Consider the following 21,343-nt stretch of genomic DNA (forward strand, 5'->3'; position numbering starts at 1 on the left):
ACAAATGCCCTACCATTAGTGAGAGGCCGCTAAGAAATAATTAGAAGTAATAAAAGCTGAAATAAAAATTTTGCATTGTTTCTCAAAGCATCCTTCCCATTGATAGAGAAGGGTTTATTGAAGGGTCTTACTTTATCAAAATGTTGAAATGCTTTTGGTGAGGTATAAATTTCTTGAATATGTGAAAGAACTGGGCAGAATTCACTTATACATGTAATATATAAAGGCTGTAGCTGTCAGGGTATAGATTCATGAAACACTGCATTGTAATTTCTTTCTAAATGACTACACTATTTTGGAGGGTAACAGTCTTAATTCTTTCCCAGAATTTTTTATATAGGACTATATTTAATACCTCATTCACAGCACAGATGACAAAATTCTATATAGGATATTTCACAGCTGTCAGAGCTAACTGTAAGGGAAGAAAACTAAATACGTCAATGTTGTATCCATCAAGTGCATCTCATTCTCCATGGTTATCTCCCTGTCCACAACTACATTTCTGTATAGTTTTCCAGTTATCCTGCTTAATTTCTTGGTGCAGTTGTGTTTGAGAAGGAAATTCCAGTAATAAATAGTTTAAAAATCACGTTATTACTTAAGGGCAATGACATGCTATGGTAGCTATTAATTTGCACTAAGCAAGAGTATTTCTCAGGGCAGTTGCTTCAGATGTATTATGTGTTTTCACTTAATTTATTTTCAGCTGGTTTAACATGTGGCAATTTTTTTTCCTTCTAGAGCCCAAGCCTGTTCAAATTGTAGTTCCTTATGAGCTCTACAGCAATGCCGTGGTACTGTTCGTTCGCATGCCTGATCTCGGAGTATTTGATGGCATATATGTTACAAGTAAAGAAGGACCTAATGCAACATTCATTTTAAAAAGTGATGGTAAAATAACAATTGAGAACCTTACTGCAGGAAGAGAATATGATTTCTGTGTCTCCACAAAAAGTGGAAAAATGTTGAGCTCCTTTTACCATATAAATGGTGTAAAAACATGTGAGTGTTTTAAGTTCTTATAAAACTGCACAATATAAAATCTTTTAAACTTTATTTTTATTTCAGTGGAATAGAAAAGACATGCTATTCAAAAATCATCTTGATATATTTATGTAAGCAATTTGCAGTTGTATTAAGACTGTTTTTTAAACAATACTATAAGAATCCTTCATAATTTCTAAACTTACTAAATTGTGTTTTTTGCATTGTGTATAAAATGTCTAGCATGCATTTCAGTGACTGAGGCAGTATTAAATTATTATCCTTGTGGGACACAAGACACATTTTGACCACAAGTAGATGAGTATCAAAGGGGTTACTTCTGTGCCTTGAAATTATTGAGTTTATTCCTTCTGGTGCATCTTTAAGCAAATAATAAAAGTGTTCAGGTTCTCCAAGGTAATAAATTCATTTACAAGGACATTAAAAGAATTGTAGAGGATAGGACACCTTCTAGCAAGGCCTTTAAAAACATAATTTTAATAGAAAATTTAAAAATGTTTAAAAATGTCTGCTGAAAATCTGTGTTTTTACTTTCTTATTTTTTATTGTATTTATACTTCCATAAGTTATTCTTTTCCCATTTTATCATTTTACTTTAAAATTCTTTTTCTGCTCTGTTTCTCTCAGATTAGAAATGTTATAAAAGGAAAAGTTAAGATGGGATCTAAAGAAGTAAGAAAGACAAGGAGAATGAGGGCAAGACAGAAAAAATTGTCCCCAAATAAAGAAAGCCTTGAAAGCTGATACTTCTTAAAACACAGTTTTAATAAAAATTTGGGGTTTAATCAATCTTCTGACAGCATTTCCTAAATTTAGTGGGAAGCTGCCTTACAAAACCTTTTCTTGTTCTGACTCTTCTGGGGCCTCAAAAATTTGGAAGAAATAAAAATCCTGACACCTCACATGTATACAGCTTTCCCTTAGAAAAAGTGTAAATTTTGGTATATTCCAGAGAGAAATGGCTGTGATGGGGATGAAAGAGATGTAGAGGAGAGTGGAAACTCTCCAGTAATGTGATCTGAATTGTACCTAACAAGACTATACTAATAAGGGATTAATTGTATGTGTCTTGCCTGATCTACCCAGTTTTGCTGAGTCTTTTGACAAAATTGAGGTGCATTCTGACCACTATGGTACTGCTATTGGAGGGATTAGCTTCATCCTAACAACTTTCGCCCCCAGGAGTGCCAGCTCTGTCCTCAGGGAGAAATGTAATTTCAACCTCAATTAATTTTAAGATAAAAACACCAGCATTTTTTCATAAATAGTGGCATTACTGTATCTTTTTTCTTTCTCTATTTTCTTTCCTTCTCTATTTTGGAATTGCTGTGTGTCTGTACGCCTGAGATCAGATTTTGCCCTCTGTTAGTCTGTTACTGATTATCTTCACTTTTATGTCTCCCCAGGAGATATGAAAGTGTTAGATTGAGCAATGCCTGGGATTGAACAGAGGTGTTTTATGTTCATCTCTAGGTCTGGCAGCTCCCCTGAATGTTCGAGAGGGTGATGTCACTGACACTTCCATCCAGGTCTGCTGGGACCGCGCTGACGGAGATTTCGAGCAGTACGAGGTTACCTGTACTAACTGTGCAAGTGCTTTCAAGGTAGGCTGTGTGGAGCACCACCTGTGCCTACACACTGCAGCTATTTTTCAATCTTCTAATAAGTAGTCAGAGGCTAAATGAAGTGCTTTATTTCCCATTAAAAAGTTGGATGTGTGGTTTATATACGATAAGCGAATTTTGTAAGCAGTTCTGTGAAAACTGTACTTGGTTTTCTAGGTCCAGAAGGTCAAGCAAGAGGCAGCAACATTTTCCAACCTTATTCCTGGTAAGCTGTACAGTTTTGCAATTCGAGCAGAGAAGGAAGGTTTCAGAGACAGTGTTTTTGTGACAAAAGACATAGAGACAGGTAAGACCACAAGGTTGTGAAATTCAGTTTGTTTTACTCCGTCCATATCTCTTGCTTTCTTCTTAAATTTTATTTTGTTTCAAACAAAGAAGAGTAACTCAACTATCTTGGTAATTTTCTCCTTATTCTCTTTCATTAATATTTTTCGCATTCTTTGACTGCAAGGGGCCATTAAGAATCTCAATATAGCTGCTGTGTACAATGAGATACCAATGCTAACTTCATGTTGATTCAAGCAGCTGTACAGTCCAGTGGCTGGCTACCAATATTAGAAAAAAACAATTTTTTTTCTTATACTTCTCTTTAATGCTTTAATTTTTCTCTTCTTCTGTGACTTTGAACACACACTTAAATAACCACAGCTAAATTAGTTTTATTGTGTTTTCTCATTGCCTCCCCTTACATCACAAGTAAATTTGGGATTTACTACATTAGGTTTTACTTTCGGTTAGGACGTTTAATTCTCAGTAGTGTAGTTCTCCTCCATTCCAGTACCTCTGGCTGGTTGACACAGCCTCTCAGACTATTAGATCTGGTATGTTACAGTTTCCTCTAAAATATCACTAATGTGAAAAAATCAAGTATAGTAGATGTGATTGAAAAGATTCAGCATATGTGATCAAAGATATGCAATGTTTTGCACTTAAGTTAAAACTGGTACAGGAACAATGTAAAATTTTTGAGAGAACAAATCATGGAGAAGGAATTTTGGAGAAAGCAAATGATGTTTCTCTGATATTTCCTTTTCAAGAACTAAGTACTTGAAATTAGAAAACAGAAAGTAGGAAAGAAACAAAATTTGTAGATTAATTGCAGAACTTCTTGCTACAAGGCATTTTGTCTGATGATTGTGATCATAGGTTCAAGAGGTGAGCAAAGATATAAAAGAAAAATCTGCTGAGATTTATTACTTTGGTTCCTGAAATCCTTGGGCTGCAAACTGCAGTCTGGGGGACTACTGAAAGGAATTATTACCCTATGCAACTCTTGCTTTTTCTGCAGACATATCCTTTTGGCCACTGTTGAATAAAAGGTGCTGTGCTAGTTGGGACTTAGCAGTCTGCACAGTATGTTACCTCCTCCACTGACATTTCCTTTCTTAATATTTTGACAATGTCAGAACTGCTCTAGGCAGCATTACAGCCGGCTTGGCTCTGGATTTCCTGGATAACAAAGTCACTGTACATGTTTCTGTAGTGGTAGTATTCTGTATGTCCTTGAGATAAAGAAGAACGTGAGTTCACGTATGTGGAGTTTCTATTGCTTTCTGATGATGAGAGACCTGTCGTAAAGAAACATCTTTAAGATGTATTTTTGAATCAATGTATTCTGTTTTATTGTCACACAGCCCCAAGTGCAGTCAAATACCTGAACTGTAGCAGAGATTCTGAATCAATAACTGTTACCTGGCCCCCAGCCCAAAGCATGTTTGATGGATATGCTCTTTCAATAAACAGTAAGGTCTTCAATGAGAAGAAAATGTTACCTTCTGGTGTGAGGTATGATGATTACATTTTAAAAATAACTGACATGAATTCAAAGCAGCTGTTTCCCTTGATATTTAAAATAAGTAGCCTGTGCTGTTATCCATATGTTATATGTATTTGATAGCTTAGTTGATATACATTACTATGTTCATGTATTTTAAGAACTGCATTTTTAAATCAAATTGCAATTCTCGTATGATGTGTTTATACAAAGAAGAGCAAACAAAATACTGCATTGGGGTGAGCACCAGTAGAACCTATGTGCCACTCTGGATATTTAATTCAATATTTTAAAATTTTCTAGTACTGGAACTTGCTTTGAACCATAGTGTAATACAACCTACTTAAGGTTTTATAGTGCTAAAATGTTTTTTGACTCACAAGATACACACATAATGTGTAAATAATATCCATACAACTATAAAGAATTAACATTTGAACATACATATTTTTTTATAATCCCAAAGGACATAATCTTTTCTTTTGATCTTTGTAGAATGCACAAATTTGAGCATCTTCTGCCAGGCACTGATTTCTTAATCAATATTGTGACAACCAATGGATTAAAAAGAAGTCATCCTACTGTCCTCAAGATTAGCACCTGTAGGTTCAGTTTATTAATGACTTTTCATGGTTTCAGATACTTCAGGTGTTTTCTAAGAAAAGCTATTCCTTATATCCATGCATCTTAACAATTACTGAATGAACTCTTTTAAGTTTTTCTGTTCAATCTAAACATCTTTGAAAGTGACGAAGTATATAAAAGCTTTTTAAACATAGTTTCCTCTGCATTAAAGGGGATATTGCCACTAACTGAATCAGCAGTAGTGTTAACATGATAAAACTTGTCCATAAAAATTGACAAAGGTTGAATTTATTTCTGATTCTGTTTCTGATATTAGAGGTGATTTTCATTTATTTCAAATTCTTTTTAAGTACAAAATAAAATCTCTTTCTCTAAAGAACTATAAAATAATGAATTAAAACTATACTTTCTGTAGATGTCAACTTCTTTAAAATAAATATAGATTATTTTAAATCTAAATTTTACGTCCTCAGATCCTGATCCACCATCAGATTTGCAAGTGTTTGGACAAGAAGAAAATACAGTCTATTTTTCTTGGAAATTACCAAGAGGAGGATTTGATATGTTTCAGGTGAGATGAGAATGAGAAGAAACAATGAAATTTTTTTCTTGCAATTTATCAATTAGATTATCATTCTGTCTGTGATGCAAAACCAGTAATAAATATTTATTTTGATAATCCATGTAAGTATTGGGAGGAAATAATGATATTCAAAAAGGTCAGCTAAATATATACCTCCTATTACATAACAATTAAAAAATTATTAAAAAATTATAATTTTAATAGCTCTCAAAAACTGATTTTTCAACTAGTGTGAAGTAAAAAAGATCACAGGTCAAGAGTTGAATGTAACTGCAATGTAATATTTTTTCTTAGCTTTTCAAGTTTGTAATGCAAATTAATTTAACTGAAGTCAAAAATAAAAAAATTCCTTCCTTACAGAAGAATGTAAAAGAATGTAAATGTTTTTTAGAAAGCTAGAGAATAATTATAGGGTTTTTTTTTAATATAGTAATTTATTAGACAAAAATGCCAACCTTGAATACCTGCCATACCCTTCTGGCCTTGGGCAGTAAGTAGTTTAAGGATTTCCTGAGTGAAATCAGATATACATAAAGAAAAACAGGCACTATTCCTGATTTTTTTTTGTTATTTATAGTTCACAGATTTGTTATGCCTTGTTTTAAAAAAACTAGTACTTCCCTGTTCACAATACCTTTCATGATTCATAAACTTCAATTTTTTCAATTTCTCATCATTCCTTATTTCAGTTCTCTGTCAAATATGATCCACAATAGCATCTAAATAGCATGGATCACATTTTACTAAGACATGCAGCCCGTCTCTCTTTTGTATCCTGGCTTTTGCAGTCTGTCTTGTATTAGCCTTAACATTTTGTAGCCACCAACCAGCTTATGGTGAACAAAACTTGTATATTGCTGTTTTAACACATCACTTGAATCAGTATGGATTTCAATGATCTTTCACAGTTAACTTGAATGGGATATTCTTTGGTATACAGCTCTACCATGAGTCAAAGTACTTTGTTTTAATGATCTACACGGTTTTTACCCCACTATAGCAGTGCCCAATTCTTTTCCTTCTGCTCTCCTGTGGCTTCAATTATATCCCTACCTAAACCTGAAATCGTAATATCCTTAGGATAGTTCCTGGACATTTCTTCTCTCTTCATTAGTGTAAAGCTGCATTGATCTCAATGGATAAGAGCAGACAGTTAACCTCTCACACTATTTGCTGGTGCAGTCTGAAGCAAATTTACGAATTTTAAAATTAAATTTAATGATCTTGTTCATGTTTTGAGCCAGTTCAGATAGACTTCTGAAAATGATAATGCTATTTTCAGCACTCTGTGGAAAATAATTGTCATCTGTAATATTGATCTTTATGTCACGGTACTATTGTTCAGCATCTCATAGAGCAAGCAGCCACATTAGACAGTGCTTTGTCTGTATAAATGAGCTTTTCTTTAAATCTTTAATGAGAAAGGCTTTCGTAGACTGGTTGCTTAGTAAGGTGCACCTGCATAAAAGGGATCACTTTACTAATCATTTAAAATTAATCATCCCTGCTCACCAACTTTCTATGCAATATATTGTAGTTTGTAAAGTGAAGAGTGCACAAAAGGTACTTTCCTAACTTCTTCATACTAGATGTAAATCTTTAATCTATAGCTTTGCTTCTAGCATCTTGCAGTGCTGTAATTCTAATAAGGTGATGACAGTTTCCAAGATTTTGTTTGCATAAACAGACACTGTACTGGTAAAATAGACAGAGGGGAAATGGATCATTCCCCCCCAGATGAATAGCAGCTAACCCCAGTGCTTTCAGGTCACTGCCATGTGTACAACATCCCCTTTCTGCTGGAAGAAACAACTAGTGGCAGGACAGGACTCACTGTGCAGGCAGCTGCAGCCCTACTTGGTCTCAGCATTGAGCCATTCCTGAGATATATGTGTTTTTTGTTGGAGGTGCTTGTCCAGCGCCCTCCTCTGCAGGGCAGGCATGGTCTGCATCTTGCCTCTCCCTAGTGCAGATGGGAATGAGTCTGCAGGGACACTCTTCTAGGTCCACAGAAAGAACTGGTGCAGGAATTTTTTGTTACCTTAGAATTGTCTGGAAGGTCAGAAGGAATCTAGGAGTTAAGCCTAGCCTCTAGGAGTTAAGTCCCTAGATTTCAATGACTTTATATCTCCAACCCTTCTGTTTTCTGCAGTGGCTCTTAACAGATGAATTTTCAAGGGATAACAGTGAACGGAGTTCAGTGACCGATCCCTTGGGAGTCTTTTCAGAATCTCAGCTCTTAACAGCTCATGGGTGTGTTTTTTGGTTGAATGGTTTTAGGTGTTCGGGTGTTTTCCTTTGTTTTGCTTTGTTTTGCTTTTTTGTTTTGTTTTGAGGTTTTTTGCCAGAAAGATACAGAGTAATTAATTGTGCAGTTCATTAGTACAGCTGTGAGACTGAAGAGTCAGGGCACACTTTATTGTCCTTCCTCTAAGAGCAAAAACCTGTAAGCCTCAACTTCACTTTGCTTACTCCATCTACTTTTTAATATTAAAGTCATTGCTTGCACTTCTGGGCTATTAAGGAATGATGGAGTTTTATATTGGTGGAACATAATATAAAGCTCCTTGATTCTTTTTGTATTTAAAATGTGAAAAATATTCTAAATGTTTTTATACTAACAGGTAGTTGCAATCTCTAATCATTACCTTTATGAACTTAAATGGTCTAATATAAAGAATTCTTTTGCTTTGATAGCTTTCATATTCTCTGATGAATAATGAAAAGCTGCTTACCAGAACTATTTATGACAGCAGAACTGTAGTGAAAAATCTGACCCCTGGGACAGAATACATTTTTCAGTTATGGACAGTTAAAGGTTTGGATTCCTCTGTGGTTGTGGAGAAAAAAGTCATCACAAGTAAGGAAATATAAATTGTCCTTTTGAAAACCAGTAAATGTTCAGAGATATTTAAATCATCATTTGTAACTGAAAAAGATCACAGAGCTCAAAATGAGACTTCAAATTTGGGAGGAAAGTTGTGCTTCTTCTTGTGATAGTTGTTTAAATAGGAGCCTTGTACATGACTTGCTGAATTGAGGTTGAGGAGTCTAGACATGGCTGGAAATAGCTCTTTGAAAAAGCTTCCAGTTTAACAAAGTAATATCTTGCCAGAATAGCTTCCTATACTTTTATAATTACCTTGAATTTTGTTTACAATTGTTTCTGTATCTCCTAATTTCTTGCGAGTCCATGGTCTCAGATTGCAGTACTGCTCCTGTGCAAGGGCACAGAATGTTCAAGACAGTAAGAGGAATTGTGCCTCAGAGAGCTTAACAAAGTCCAGAAACCAGTACCTTGCGCTCATTTTCTGTCTCTGAGCAAACATGTATTTTCCAATGCTCCTGTGATACAACATAAAAAAGAGGGAAATGTATTTGTGGCATAAATTTAGAAAAGATTTACATTGAATTCTGGGCTTCAAAAGCAGATAAAAAGAGGCTAGTTGTAATCAGAAAATTAATCAACTCCAAGATTTATAAATATGCGTGTCACAGACCTCTTCTCTTTGATGGATGTTCTGTGGCGTGTTTGGACTATAACTCCTTAACTCAGTTAATAGTCAAGGAGGCTCTGCACTTAGTTATTCAAAGATAAGTGAATCTCTGAAAAAAAAACCAGAACAAGTCCTGCAGATTTTTGTGAATGAAACATGCAACAGAATATTCATTATCATGTTCCTGAAGATGCTTTTGTTCCTCAGATAAATATTTTCAAGAGAATTGTGGATGTGTCCTGAGTATGCCTAGATTATAGAAAGTGTAATTTTATTGGTAAACCCTTAGGATTTTTTTCATGCTGAGTAATAGGCATATGTTAATTATTATTTTTCATAAAGCTTCAAGCAAGATAAACTAATTATGTGGGAGATTCACTTTTTAGGGGGAATGGAAACATTTTTCTTTCCCAAGCAGCTGTGCTACACAGATAAATGGAGATCTTATTAGTGAATTATCTGTGATTTTAGGAATCTTCATATCATAAAAAATACTATTTAAGAAAGAAAAAAGGGATAATCCCTGAGACTGTGCTATTTACTCTGTCTCTAAGTGAACAGATGAACAGTTTTCTAAAATTATGTGGCATATAATGTATTAGAAAACTTCAGAATGACCAAAATCTCTACTTGTGCTTACGAAGTGTTCCATTCTCATCTTGTTGTACCAGTGAGCAATGTTACTGTTCTTAGAGAAGACCTCATAAAATTGAAATTTTCTCCCATAAATTTCATAATGCACACAGGAGGTACATCCCCAGGTTTTATTTACCCTGTGCAACATAGTGGCACTGTTTTCTATATATCCATACAAAGAGCTCTAAAATTTATATACATATTTCATGATGTTTTGAAGTCTCAAAACATTACTTTAGGTAAAAACTATTTATTTTTAAAAGCTGTTATTGTCTTATGTTTTAAGTACTAAGGATTAATCTTTTCTTTATTAATCTCAATAATTTTTACCATAGAACCTGCTGGGATATGTGGTCTGAGATTAAAAATGGTAACTACTTCCTCTGCAACTGTAATGTGGAATCCAACCAAGAGTAACTTCACTTCTTATAAAGCATCTTTATCCAACAACACCTTTATAGAAAAGTTCAGGATCCCAGGAACAGTGACAGACTTCAGTGCTACAGACCTCACAGCTGGGGGCATTTACAATTTCACACTGAGAAGACTAAAAGGAAATATTGAAGGATCTTCTGCTTTCCTTGAATTTGTAACAGGTCTGTATGGTTCCTGCTTCCTCTGCCAGAGAATGGTACCTGTCCCTAACAGTGCATGTTTATCATTTTGCATCTCACTCAAAATTTCAGGAGAGATTAGGTGTAATAATTTGCTGTCGTTGTGGGCATAACTTACTAAGCATATTATTTGTACCCTATTCAAGCTGCACATAGGGATACCTGTTAGAAACATAATGTCTTTAGCTGTGCTGCATTTCTTTTGACCATTTTTAGTATTTTGGATCTTATCCTGCAAAGAGATACACAGAAGCTGAATTTTACCTTGCAATTATTTCAGTAGTTTGTTTTTACAATGGGCGAAGTTAAACGCATTTAGAAATGTTTGTAGAATTAAGATTTTAGATTGTAAACTACATTCAGAAATTTATTGTGGGTCTGTACAAAAAGACCTCTATATGCCTAAAATCCAGCTTTAATGGAAGTTGAGATCCATGCAAGTAATAGGACTGATGAAAGCTGTAGGACTCAAAACTTATTAGAGTATATTAAAAGGAAGAACTTATGCTCTCAGTTAAACTTGCACAACTCCACATATATTGTTAAGATTTTTTTTTTCTTTCAGTGTTAAAACCATGAGTAAAAAAACCCATACATATAAGACAAATACAGATGGAATGTAAAATCTGAAGTTAGTATTTGGATATATTAATATTTCCGATTATTTGATGAACTGGAGTTATCTGTTTGAAACAATTATGCAACTTTGTATAGTCTGTATAAAGGGTTCATCAAATATATATAATCTTAGCAGACTTACAGCGAATAAGAAAGGAATGGAAATCTTTCAGAGCTGAAGCTATACATTACTCAGGCTGTACAGTATGATACCAATGGATAAACTACTAGAAGATTTAGTCTGAATTCAGAAGTACCATGTTAGAAAGGCAGACAGAGGACTGAGTGCAAGGGTGAATCTGAAATGAGGCGAAAAGCATCACTGACTGGGCTTGCTCTGAGAGATGAGCATGGGGAAAACATATAGTTATATGTGAATTCTAAAGTAGAAAGAAAACAGATGAACATGGCCAGAGATTGTAGAGATGAACAAATTATACAGTCTTATATGTAGATGACATTTTAATGATCTCCTGAAGAATTTAAATTCCTAATTTTTCATTCATTATTGATTATGAGGCTTAGAGTGAATAATACGCTAAATTTAAATACAGTAATTTAAAGGTGCATTTAAAAGCAGAAGAAAATGTGATGTTGTGACATGAGCAGGTGGATATTTGGCTTTAATAAAAGGAGTAAACTATCCACATTTTGGGATCTTAACTGAGTAGAGTTCATGGAATTACTGGGATTCCAAATACATGAAATGTATAAAATAGTTACCAGCCCTGTGGCAAGCAGCAGGGCAAACACTAGCTATATCTTGAATTTCAACTGTAGCAGTAGTTATGTCAGCAGTAGTGCTAAGTTTAAGGCTGAGGGCAGCAGAAAGCCCAGGACTGTGCAGAGATTTTGTTGTTAACTGAACACTGTGCAGAGACACTTGAGCTTGATCTCTGTGAACGGGCGCCCAGCACAGCTGAGAGGCCATCGACCAAATCCCAGGGGTAGTGTAGCAACCGTAGGATCACATGCTGCCATATCCACACTAATCCCTTGCATAGCAAGTAAACTCTTCTTTGATGCTTTTCTATTCAGTTGTAACTACTAATATACTTTAAATGGAGTTATTTAAGTGAATGTCATTTATTCCACAATTCTCTTTCAGAACCTGCAAAACCAGAAAGTCTTAAATTCTTCAATGTTTCATCACATTATTTTTCACTGTATTGGAGACTACCGTATGGACTTGTAGACAGATTTCATGTGGCTCTTGCTCCTGATCATGCTTCTGTTGTTATCCTAGATCTGGGAGTTAGGGAGTATCAAGTAAGTGCTTTTATTACAGGACTTGCAGGGCTGGCTTTTCCTTATGTGCTGTGCTGATGAGGAATTCAAGCTTTCCTCCTTAGCTGTTTAATGCATATATGAATGTGAAAGTATTAATGAAAAATTGGTGGGATGGGAGCAAATTTCAGCACCCACAGTTTGCTGCCTAACAACAGGTAGTGAACTTATTGTTGTTTTAAAGTCTACTAGAAGTACACAGACCGTCATCCAAGGATTCATGAATAGTTTAACAAGGGAAGGGCAGAGCTATTGAGTAGTACAGACTCATTAATTGTGTACTTGCCAGGAGGATCTCTGCTTAAATCATTAATGCAGGCAACATTTCACTGCTAAGCCATCAAAAAGATATAGGAGCACTTTTTGATTCTGCTCTCTGGAACATATAATATTAACAGAAATAATGGTTGTTCTGGATGTTTTGCTTTTGTTTTTCATTGGAACTGCAAAGACACAGGTATTTTATATAATTTCTTGCTAAAAAGGTTAATAATTATGCTTACTGAAAAGGATGGGCTAGTTTAAGGGTCAAAAACTTGTTTTTCAGGGATTTTTTTGTTCATTCTTTCAAAAAGGAGTTTTATAATGCTTCATATTTACTTTGATAATGATAATACAGAAAAACATCTATAGATACATTGATAGGAGACTCTGGGAAAAAATTAACTATTAATTTTATTGTTCTTCTATATTGAATGTTGCACACATCTTATGAAGGGTAGTTGCCAGCAAAATACTGTATCTAACAGATGTAGAAATTTAGTTATGAATTGATCAAAATTTCCTGTGGCTTTTTGTGCTTTTTTTTTTTGTAGGGATATTTTCTGTTTGTTTGTTTGTTTGTTTGGGGGTTTTTTGGAGGAGAGAGGGATTCATTTTTGTGATTCTTTATAAAAGGCTTAAATAAAATGATGTCCTATTTCAGGCTGATTTTTCCAATACTCTTCCTGGAACAACGTACAATGTTACAGTTTCTGCAGTTTCTTCATCAGTCTATAGCTCACCCGCAAGTAGAACTGTGACAACAAATGTGACAAGTGAGTTAAAAATGAAATTTTGTTCATTTTTTAAACTATGCTTTCTTATATTTTTTATGTCCACAGTAATGTACAAAAAAATATAATCAGTTTTCAACAGCCATTAAAATTTTTCATCTTCTTTTACTATTTAAAAATACGCTGAATTGGAAGTGCTCTATGAGAGCTTAAAAATTTACAAGCTTTTGAAAAATTTTCTATTGTGTCATGTAGTACTATCCAGACTCTGATTTACACCTATAGTGGTACATAAAGAAATGTTCAGAGCTATTTCCAACAAAATGTAGCCAAAGCAAATGTGCTTTTTAAGAGAGCACACTTTAATTGAATGTTAGAATATGTGAGATATTAAATTGGCATTAAACTCTGTTTTTAAACAAAGTTCTTGACCAATACATTTTTTACATTCTTACAGAATAATGTTTCTGGTGTTTCAAAATTGACCTAATAATTTCTAACAGGATTGTAGCTGGCAGATGATTTAATTTCTCTGTAGAATCTGTGAATGTGTCTCCACTCTCATGAATCTTAATTAAAAATCGGTTTACATGTGTGTGCTTGTGTGTGTGCATATGTGTGTGTGTGCACACATATATAATTTTTTTTTTTTATTTATTTTTAGATCCTGGGCCACCTGTGTTCCTTGCAGGTGAAAGAGTGGGTTCTGCTGGGATTTTGCTCTCATGGAACACACCACTCTATCCAAATGGGAGAATTCTATCCTATATTGTTAAATATAAAGAAGTCTGCCCATGGATGCAAACAGCTTATACACAGGTCACAACAAAGCCAGACAGTTTGGAAGTCCTTCTCACCAGTCTTAACCCTGGAACAACTTATGAAATTATGGTAAAGGCTTGACAAACACCTTTCAGTATTTTGAATTCTGATTTATTGTAAATTGTGTGAGTTTATAGTAGGATCCTGTAAAGTTTTCTGAGGGACCATGTTATTTACTGTTGCCATATAACAAAATATATTAGCCAGATATTTGTTTAGTTGAGTTTATTTGAGTAGTGTTTTTAAAATCTACTTAAAAATGTCCCAGTCAAACTTTCACTGAAATATACCTGCTTCTACTGATATTTGAATTAATATATGGCATTATGTGGTAAACCATAAGAAGCAAAGGGTAGAATTTTTGAGCACATCTAAATCCTTCTTTATCTTCATTGAGATTTAATCTTTCAAATTACTGGTGTACTTTGCATATTACATGTAGATTACTAAATCATCTCAGCCAGATTCTAAAAAGCATGTCTTCCATATATAGAACTTGTTTGCTCTGAGAATAGGCACTTCTGATACATCTCTGAACTCTTCAACAATAGATGACTTCAGGTGGGCAGAAATTCATTTCTTCTCTCTTGGCAGTATTTGCCAAGCAATTATTTGTCTGCTTTACTCTTTCATGAGAACCTTGGAGAGGTTCCTCTTTTCAATACCAAGAATTTAATGAAATTATGTGTTGATTTGCTTCATTCCATTCTGTTGCCTTGAAGCTGCACATATGAGGTAGGGGTTTCCACATCTGTCTGAATGCTAGTTTTGTTTCTGACCTCTTTCTACAAGAGCTACCTTGAGATGAGGTGATAAAAACAATGTTTAGGTGAGGACATAGTTTAAGATTTATATGGTGTAATTTAAATACTGTCAGAATTTCCTGACTGCATGTCAACCTGTGAAGATCTCCAGTCAATTTCCTCAGCTATTGCAATTCCTTCATCAGTTTCTAAGGATGTTTCAAGATTGTTCCTGTGAAGCACAAGTAGGTGGGGTTGGCTGTAGTCATGAGGTGGGTGTGCATGTGTTTGTATGGCTTAGGAAGGAGCTAGCCAGTGACACAGGTTCTTCTTGTCATCCTAGATTGTCTTTGATGCTACCTTGTATTCCTTTACTGTGTTTGTCTGTTGTAGCTTTGTCCTTTCGTTTAATCTTTACAGCATTTGAAAAGCACGCTGTTTAGTGCCAAGAAGTGATAAGAGCAAGTTTCCTTTCCTGGCCTGAGGCCTTCTGTTTTCTTTTGTCCTTTGCTACCCTTTGTGTGCTCACCACTCACCATCACTGTTGCAATTTTACTCATATTTACCTTTTGTTGTCCCTTTTACTTATTTTCAAAAAAATAAGTTAGACTTCCTTTCTCTTTCTTTGTAAATACTGGATGCCATGGCCCATCACTGAGTTGAATTGTCACCAAACCCAATTTTACCAAAGTTTTGATATATTGCTCTTCTGTGGGAAGACTTGTCCATGATTGTGAGCACTGAAGCATTTCCATCATAAAGTGCATCTACACTCTCCCTGACCTATTGCCTTTCTGCAAAAAGTTATACTTTCCTTGGGGTTCTGCTTTGAGTAAGGTTGATCTGCTCTCACTAGCCTACAGGAGACAGAGAAATAAAAGGCAGCTTGTTCTCCTTTTTACCCCTTTAAATTATAGTAAGTAAAATAGGAATGAAGAACCTGGAGTAAGTGTATTGTGGTAAGAAAAAGGAGTGTTACTGATGTTATTCTTGTTGTGGATTTTTGCATAAAATAGGGACTAATAAAATAGGGATCCTCTCTTCATGTGTGGATATTCACATGTGGTTTTCTCAAATTCTTATGCTGTTACATACTTTTTCCTTTTTATTTTTTTATATTTAAACATTGAGTATAAATTATACAACACAACTATAAAGGGCGTGTTCATCTGTATATTTATGGTTTAAAAGCTAAAAGCTCTATCTCTGTGTATCCTTAGGATTTTCATATTCCCTGAAACTGTATATAGTGTAGATTTTCTAATGTAGATCCTTTCTGTTTTTTCCTGTAGGTTGCTGCTGAGAACAGTGCTGGTATTGGAGTGTTTAGTGATCCTTTCCTTTTCCAGACTGCAGAAAGTGGTAAATTTAATAAAGCTGTCAATTATTTTGATTAAATTTGCTCTAATTTGTTCAAATAAATTTCCATTATGAATTTCAGACTTGAACAAATTCCAATGCATTTAGAACAAAATCCTTATTCTTATTCTGCCACTCAGTGACAAGGTTTCATTTAGTTCTATTTGCTAACAATGCCATTTAGGGTGTGCCCATAGGGGTGTTTGTTGTACACAAAGTCTGTTTTTCTTGGAGTTTTCCTATGCCAGTTTCTAGGTAGGCAGCTTCCAGAAAGCAAGGTCTTAGCAGAGCACAACTACCTATCAAGTGGATCCATCTGTTGTTGCCTGCAACAATTCTAGGAGACAGACTTTGTTGTGGGATCATCTCTGCCATTGTCTGCTAAGTCAATCTGTGTTTGTTTAGTGATGGGTTCTCAGAACTTCAGCACAGAATGTATTTTATTAAATTTTGAGGCATTGATTCTGAAGGTGAAAAAAAATCTGAAATGAAAATTTGATTTGGAGGTTTGATTTAGAAAGTTTGGTTGTGCAAACTCAAACACAGTCTGAGTTTGCACAATTTTTACTAATTTAGTGTTTGTGGTCTTGCTTGTGCTCCAGGAGCAGTTGTGCCTTGGCTGATGAGCTTGCAGCAGTGCACCTGTGAACCAGTCTCAATGAAAAACAGAGCTTGTGCTGCCAAGGCAGTGACTGCCCATCTGGGTTTAGGCTGCTTTCTCTTTCTGTGCAAACTGCAAAGCGAGATATCTCAGTTAATGGCAGAAATCATCACTCTGAACTAATAATGCAATAATTTATGAACCCAATATAAGGAGGAATAGTAAACTTGCCACATAGATATGTGTGAGATCCTTATTCTTCAGTATTTGTGCATTATTGCTGGTAAAACCTTATTTCTGTGAGCTTTATTATTTACTCATGTTTGACAGAGGACAGCACTGGCATTTCTCCATATGAGAAAATAAGCTTTTTATTTTTTGGAAGCATTTCTGTCTACATTTTTATTAAACCTAAAATGCCTTACTATAGATGTAATTGGAAGGTTTCTTAAAATTATAGGTGAGTTGTGTGTCATTGGTATAACATTTGTACTTTTCTTTCTCAACTGTTTTTTTGTTCTAATTCTTGCTTTATGGCTAAGGAAAGCCAAACATCTTAATCAATATAAAAATGGGAAGTTTAAAGGGAGAAAAAATAATTTAAATATAAAGGTTGAATTTTGGGAGGAGGGGAAAAGAGGTGAAATATGCGGAAGAGATTTAGCAGGACTGAAAGCACTAAATATGAGGCTTGGAGGAGCTGTCTCAATTCACCTGTGGAAGGTGTGTAATTGTGGAATGCCTTTTTTTAAAAAGACTGCGAAAAGCCTTTTCTCCTTGGTACTAAGACAGCTATAGCAGAACCTGCTGCTGACTCTGCCACATGTAGGAGCACGAAGACAGGGCCACAGGGCTTTAATTCCCAGGAGATTTCAGCATGTAAAATAGCATGTAAAATCTGATTTCAACGCTGCATCTCATTCCTTTGTGCTGTGATTCATACTGATGCGCTGAAAAAGGCCACAGAGACTGTCACTGATACAAAGAGCAGCATTTATGCAGCAATAGTGAATATTCCAACTTAATTGAGTTACTTAAAGCTATGTGCAGCAGAAAAGATGACACAGGTAAAGTGAAATAAAACAAAAAGTGTTATCAAATGCTCTTAATCAGAAAAAAAGGCAATGTTTTTCTATTTCTGGAACAATAGATAACTTTCTTCTAAGAAGAAAATTTCTTAGTTGACCAAACCAATTACTGCATATATAATGAGATTGAAATACTTATATTTCTCACTTAAACCAGATTGAAAAATAGCTGGTTGTAGATCAGCTACATTACATGTGTTTGTGAATATTTTTTTATGTGTTTGCTTCAGAATTTGGAAGCTAGAAATGGCATTTTAAAAAAATAAGTATTTGCTAATTTTCAGTGCTGAGAAGAAAAGTTTATCTCACTGCTTTTGTTTGTTTTCTTTTCAAGCTCCAGGTAAAGTAGTGAATCTCACAGTTGAAGCCTTAAATTCTTCAGCTGTAAATCTGATCTGGTTTCTCCCTCGGCAACCAAATGGAAAGATAACTAGTTTCAAGATTAGTGTGAAACATGCAAGAAGTGGAATTGTAGTGAAAGATGTCTTGGTTAAAGTAGAGGACCTTCTGTCTGGGAGGTTACCAGAATGTAATGTAAGTGCTATAAACCTTCTAAATTAGAAGTAGACTCAACCCACAGAATATAGTTTTACATTTAAAATTTGAGACTTAAAAATGTAGAGCCTTACTTTTCAGAAAGATTCAAAAACCTTACAGATTTAGTCCCAAGACAGGATAAAATGCATGAAGAAAAGCCTTTCTGTTCAAAGTAGTTTAAATTGAATACTTTTGCTTGAAAAGTTCAGTTTAATCAAAATAAAAATGTTATGAAAGGTTAAGTTTGGCATCCTTTTAACAGAAAATCATGAAATAGAAAATTTCTGTTTTTTTCAGCTTTCAATCTTTTTATTTTACACACAATTCAATTAGAAAAAACCCAAGAATTTACATGGATTTTTTGGTCCGTGAAGACATACTGTATTGTTAATATCTTATTTTCTATACAGTATGGTATTTTTGATATAGTGTGATATTTTTGTATTTTAGAAGTATGCTTTATTCTGTGTTGCACATTTCAGTATATTTAAAATACTTCTTATACCAAAATAAAAACTGAACATGATTGGCAGAGTGATTTTCAAAAATATGGTTGCAGTCTGAATTGTTCTTATTGTTGAATTCAGACCTGTAACCATTGAATACTTTTGGAATTTCTTGAAGAAAATTCTCTCTTCTAGAATTTTTTTTCTCTTTTTCCTTCTTACTTTGAGCAAAGTTTAGCAGTTACAGAAATGTCAAAACGTCAAGTAACCAAACTTTTTTTCCTTTGACTTTTTTTAAAAATTTCCTACACTTAGCGCTTTAAAGAAAAGTGCAATTTTAAATTGCATAAGTTAACATAAATTTGGTTTCAGTTTTTATTTGAAAGATCATTTTAGGCATTGCAAAGGTTCCTAACACCAGGCTGGTTTAATTCAGCTCTGAGAAAGCAGGCTGCCACCTACTGAACCATAAGCATTGGTCACCACAATGCCTAGCAATTTTTCAGAGTTGTCTCCTGACACAATGGATTAAGAAACTCCTTTCTGGTTTTATCCATGATGTGTGCATGTGTATGTTATGCATCTGTGTGCACATACACACATACAACATATATGTGATGCAAAAGGACCTCTCTAGGGAACGCTTTTCAAGAGACAGACTGAATGCTGAAAATGGAAACTGGGAATAATTAAATGAATCCTAGAGAGATGCTTCTGTTTATTCAGATTTGAGATCTTCTAGAATAAGGCAGGAAATTCTAACACTGTCACGAAGAGGATGCACTAGCAAAGTCTGCCTAAATTTGGAAACTGAAGTACAAAAAGGAGAACCAGTTCAGGGTAATTTCTTTCAAAGATGGTCAACCTAATTTTACATTTATTTACATTTATTGGTTATAGATGCACTTTGTTATGTTTGTTATTTTTACTTATAGGATAAGAGTGAATCTTTTTTGTGGAGTACTACCACTCCTTCAACTACTTTTGGGAAATCCACAAGTCTTTCACAGACTACAGTGACACCAAGTGCAGAGGCAGCAAGTCAGATGAGCTCTGTTTGGAGTGAACCAATCAGCTTTGTTGTAACTAACCTCAGGCCATACACCACCTATCTTTTTGAAGTCTCTGCAGTTACCACTGAAGCAGGCTACATTGACAGTGCAATTGTCCGGACACCAGAATCAGGTATGTTAAATACATATGGCTCTAAAATGGCAATAAAGGTCTCAGATTTGTGTGAAAAACTTCTTTCTGCTGCAAGATACTTCTGTCCTAATCTGTCTTTATCTGTATCATGCTTTTGTATTTTCGTGATTACTTAATTTTACCTGATGGAAACAATTGAAAATGCATATATATTTATGTATCTAATAATGTTCAGTGAGTGAGAGTTCACTTGTTGTTAGGAGTCAAAGATACCAAGAAACTCAGGACAGATCAAATTTTATGAAAAACTGAGGACAATTTAAGAACTGCTAATAATAGAATAATGGTAGCAGAATTGAAAATAAAGATGAAGGGTCATAACTGTCAGGCATAATATTGTAAAAGGATGTGTTTTGTGTACATAGAAATGCATTTTAGGCTTCTTTGCCTTTGTTGAGAAATACATTAATGAAGAAAACTCCTGTACTTTTGTTGCCAATCTGCACCTATTGCAGAAAGTTGTTCAGTGCTGAAGAAATCTTTAAGCACCAGGTGAAGTTGATTTTTGACTACTTGCAATGCACTGAGAAGCTGGAATTGGAAGCAATGGTCCATGAGCAGCACTTTTATAATGGCTTAGGTAGTGGGAGCACTGTTAGCAGAGCTATACAAAAAAAGCATTCCTAAGGAGCGGTATTCTGGCTTTCTGTTTGCAAGTACATCTTTCTCTTGCTTGACATGATTTGATGTTACTCAGTTCCCTTTCATACATACAAAATAGATAGCACTGTTCAGAAGAAGAAATTTTATTTCCTCCTAGAAATGTTCAGTTGAATTGCTTTGATGGAATTTCAATAGCCTTAGTTTGCTGCTCTCTCAAGGGTTAATGAAATTTTTGTCAGTTTCTCTTCTAATGATTTCAGGGCTATTTTCCAGTTTATTTTTCACCTTTGTCTTTTAGAGATTATTTCCATACTATCAACTCTCTTGATACCTTCCCTGAGAATTACCTTAAATCATAAATTAAGTTATTTTAATGATATGCTTTTATGGCTGCCCTTCAGAATATTTAATGTTTATGTTAGAAATGAGTTGTCTGTTATGGGGTTCTTGGACATCCTAATATAAAGTATTTTATGTTCAAAGACTTTTCCCAATATTGTTTAAGTTCCAGAAGACCCACCACAGAATTTTGCCAAGAGCAACATTACAGCAAAGTCTTTCTCAGTGATGTGGGACCCACCGACCATAGTAACAGGGAAATTCAGTTACAGAGTTGAGCTGTATGGACCATCTGGTAAGTCAGAGTTGATGTTACCATTTCTTTTGATTTTTTTGTGATTATTTCCTTACACATTCTTCTGGGCCTGCCAATCAAA

General features: G+C 34.7%; 1 protein-coding gene across 1 annotated transcript in view; it reads left to right on the plus strand.

Moving 5' to 3' along the window:
• The first annotated feature begins 12,630 nt into the window (after window positions 1–12,630).
• The window catches only part of PTPRQ (protein tyrosine phosphatase receptor type Q), a 99,480-nt gene continuing 90,767 nt past the window's right edge, over window positions 12,631–21,343 (plus strand). Inside the window, exons 1-7 of the mRNA XM_059472321.1 lie at window positions 12,631–12,684; window positions 13,153–13,264; window positions 13,887–14,113; window positions 16,080–16,149; window positions 18,170–18,369; window positions 19,754–20,003; window positions 21,133–21,261. Of these exons, the coding sequence (XP_059328304.1) occupies window positions 12,631–12,684; window positions 13,153–13,264; window positions 13,887–14,113; window positions 16,080–16,149; window positions 18,170–18,369; window positions 19,754–20,003; window positions 21,133–21,261 (1,042 nt within the window). The remainder of the gene's footprint in view (window positions 12,685–13,152; window positions 13,265–13,886; window positions 14,114–16,079; window positions 16,150–18,169; window positions 18,370–19,753; window positions 20,004–21,132; window positions 21,262–21,343) is intronic.

This window comes from Ammospiza nelsoni, chromosome 5 (assembly GCF_027579445.1).
Source record: "Ammospiza nelsoni isolate bAmmNel1 chromosome 5, bAmmNel1.pri, whole genome shotgun sequence".
Lineage (NCBI taxonomy): Eukaryota > Metazoa > Chordata > Aves > Passeriformes > Passerellidae > Ammospiza > Ammospiza nelsoni.